The 2,268-nt window shown below is 51.9% G+C and overlaps 1 protein-coding gene across 1 annotated transcript; it reads right to left on the reverse strand.

Annotated features, from left to right (window-relative positions):
- Positions 1-205: 205 nt before the first annotated feature.
- Positions 206-1,825, reverse strand: LOC108374567 (uncharacterized). The gene is made up of 2 exons (XM_017630546.1): positions 1,719-1,825; positions 206-1,648 (listed from the first exon to the last, which is right to left on the reverse strand). The coding sequence occupies exon 2, from the start codon at positions 1,604-1,606 to the stop codon at positions 206-208; it is 1,401 nt and encodes a 466-aa protein (XP_017486035.1). The 5' UTR covers positions 1,607-1,648; positions 1,719-1,825.
- Between the last annotated feature and the right edge of the window lie 443 nt (positions 1,826-2,268).

Raw genomic sequence — 2,268 nt, forward strand, 5'->3', positions numbered from 1 at the left:
ATATATAGATAAAATAGAAATAAGCTATATTCTTAGTTCGGCTTTTATACAAAATTCCTTGATGGTAGAATAACGTAAATGAAAATAGAAAATAACAAGATGTCAGATTACTCGACTATCGATTGTTTAGGGCTGCCAACTAAAGCATGTACAAATGTTATGGTCAGTTTACACCAGGTATATGTATACAACTTAAATAGTAGGCTTAACTAGCGCAATCCACAACACCCTGCCTGGTCGAGTCGGGTGACTCGAAATCTTCCTGCTCGCATAGGCGGCACAATTTCTGAACAGCTCGGCTGAGTTGTCCACTGGTAGTCTTCAATGTGACGTTGCGGACGATTCCGTCGTTCCCAGGATGCACGGTCATTACGCGACCCATACGCCAATGAGTGCGGGGCAAGTTCTCGTTCTTCACTAACACAATATCGTTGACTCGGATATCTGGTGATCGCTTCTGACACTTATTACGCCTCTGCAGAGTGGTCAGGTACTCCTCACTCCACCGCTTCCAGAACTCCTGGTGGACTTGCCGTGCCCATTGCCACTGCTTTAACCGGTTGGTTGGGATGTCGCGGACATCCGGCTCAGGCACCGCCAGGAGTGGAGCGCCTATCAGAAAGTCACCCGGCGTTAATGCAATCTTCTGCTGCGGGTCGTCATACAGCGGGGTGATAGGACGCGAGTTCAGGCATGCCTCGATGCGCACAGCCAGAGTCTGCAATTGACTGTACCACATACTTTGCGCTCCCACGCAGCGGACCAAATGATGTTTGGCACTCTTGACCGCCGCCTCCCAGAGGCCACCTTGGTGCGGAGCACCGGGTGTGATGAAGTGCCAATTAGTGCCCATGCTGGCCAATGCCCGGTGATTGCTTTCGCTGTGCCACGCCACGAAGTCCTCCTGGAGAAGACGGTTAGCACCAACGAACGCGGTGCCATTATCGCTATATAGGTCACGGCAAGGGCCACGACGGCTGACGAAGCGAGTGAAGGCGTCGAGGAAAGCTTGCGCCGATAAGTCGTCCACCACTTTTATATGAACGGCTTTAGTAACCATGCAGATGAAGATTGCGAGATACGTCTTTACGAGAGTGCGAGAGCGCTTAGTTCCGATTCGCAGCGTAAACGGGCCACAGTAGTCGACTCCCGACGAAACAAATGGTCGTGCAGGCTTGACTCTCTCCCCGGGTAATGGAGCCATTTGCTGCTTGAACATCAGTCCTCGATGGCGACGACACACTACGCATTTATGAACAAAACTCTTGACGGCTTGCCTCGCATGCAGAATCCAAAACTTGCGGCGAAGGGTATGTAGCATTAGCTGCGCCCCTCCACGGAGCTTAGTCTCGTGGGCTTGTTCTTTTAAAAGCTTGACGAGCGGGGTAGACTTCGGAAGAATCAATGGAAATCGCTGGTCATGACCCAACTCTGCGTTTTCGATCCGCCCTCCGACGCGCTGGATGTGGTTCTTATCTAGGAATGGATTTAGTGAGAGCAATCGCGTGGAAGATGACAAACCTGAACCGGCTTCCAGCTGCTTAATCTCAACCATGAAGTGCGTATGTTGGTCAGGACGGATCAGTCCTTCCAAGGCGTCGTCCATTTCCCGAGCTCCTATGACCGCTTGACGGAAATGTCGGCGTCTCTGCAACCAACGTAGAATAATAGCTACCGTGCGCAGTAATCGCTGAATCGAGCTAAAGCGTTCTGCTAACAACATGACCTGCCCATCTGGTCTCCGAGTCTCCAGTGGCTGGTGAAGAAGTGCGCTGGTAAAGCTCGAAACGATTCGCGCCTCTGAACAGAGCGCCTTAGATTCGTCGTAGCTGAGGGGATCTCTTGGCCACCTGGGTACGCGTCTGTACCATTAGGTCCATGCCACCAAAGCGGGTGGCTCATCAGCTCCTCGGGTGATATAACAGCGCTGCCGAAAGCTCCAGGCGTGGTATTGTAGCGCCCTTCAGTGGAGCCACCTTGGTTCGCGTGGTAAGGAGTGAGAAACGCACAGTGCCATCATCGTCGGCTGTGCCCGTGTAAATAACGGCCGCGTAAACATGTGAACTGGCATCACAAAAGCCATGCAATGTTGTCGGAGCATGTGGCACCATACCCAACCATCGGCCAATGCGGATTTTACTAAGGACTCCCAGCTTGGAGCGGTAATTGAGCCATTCATCACGAAGATCGTCAGGTAACGGCGAGTCCCATGACAGACCGGCAGCCCACATCTTTTGGATAAAAATCTTCCCTGTTATGACAACTGGG

Source organism: Rhagoletis zephyria, unplaced genomic scaffold (assembly GCF_001687245.7).
Source record: "Rhagoletis zephyria isolate East Lansing unplaced genomic scaffold, Rhagoletis_zephyria_1.1 Rzeph_scaffold_00090, whole genome shotgun sequence".
Lineage (NCBI taxonomy): Eukaryota > Metazoa > Arthropoda > Insecta > Diptera > Tephritidae > Rhagoletis > Rhagoletis zephyria.

Coding starts and splice junctions, on each gene's coding strand:
- LOC108374567 (XM_017630546.1), bottom strand. CDS start 1,606: ATGGACGACGCCTTGGAAGGACTGATCCGTCCTGACCAACATACGCAC.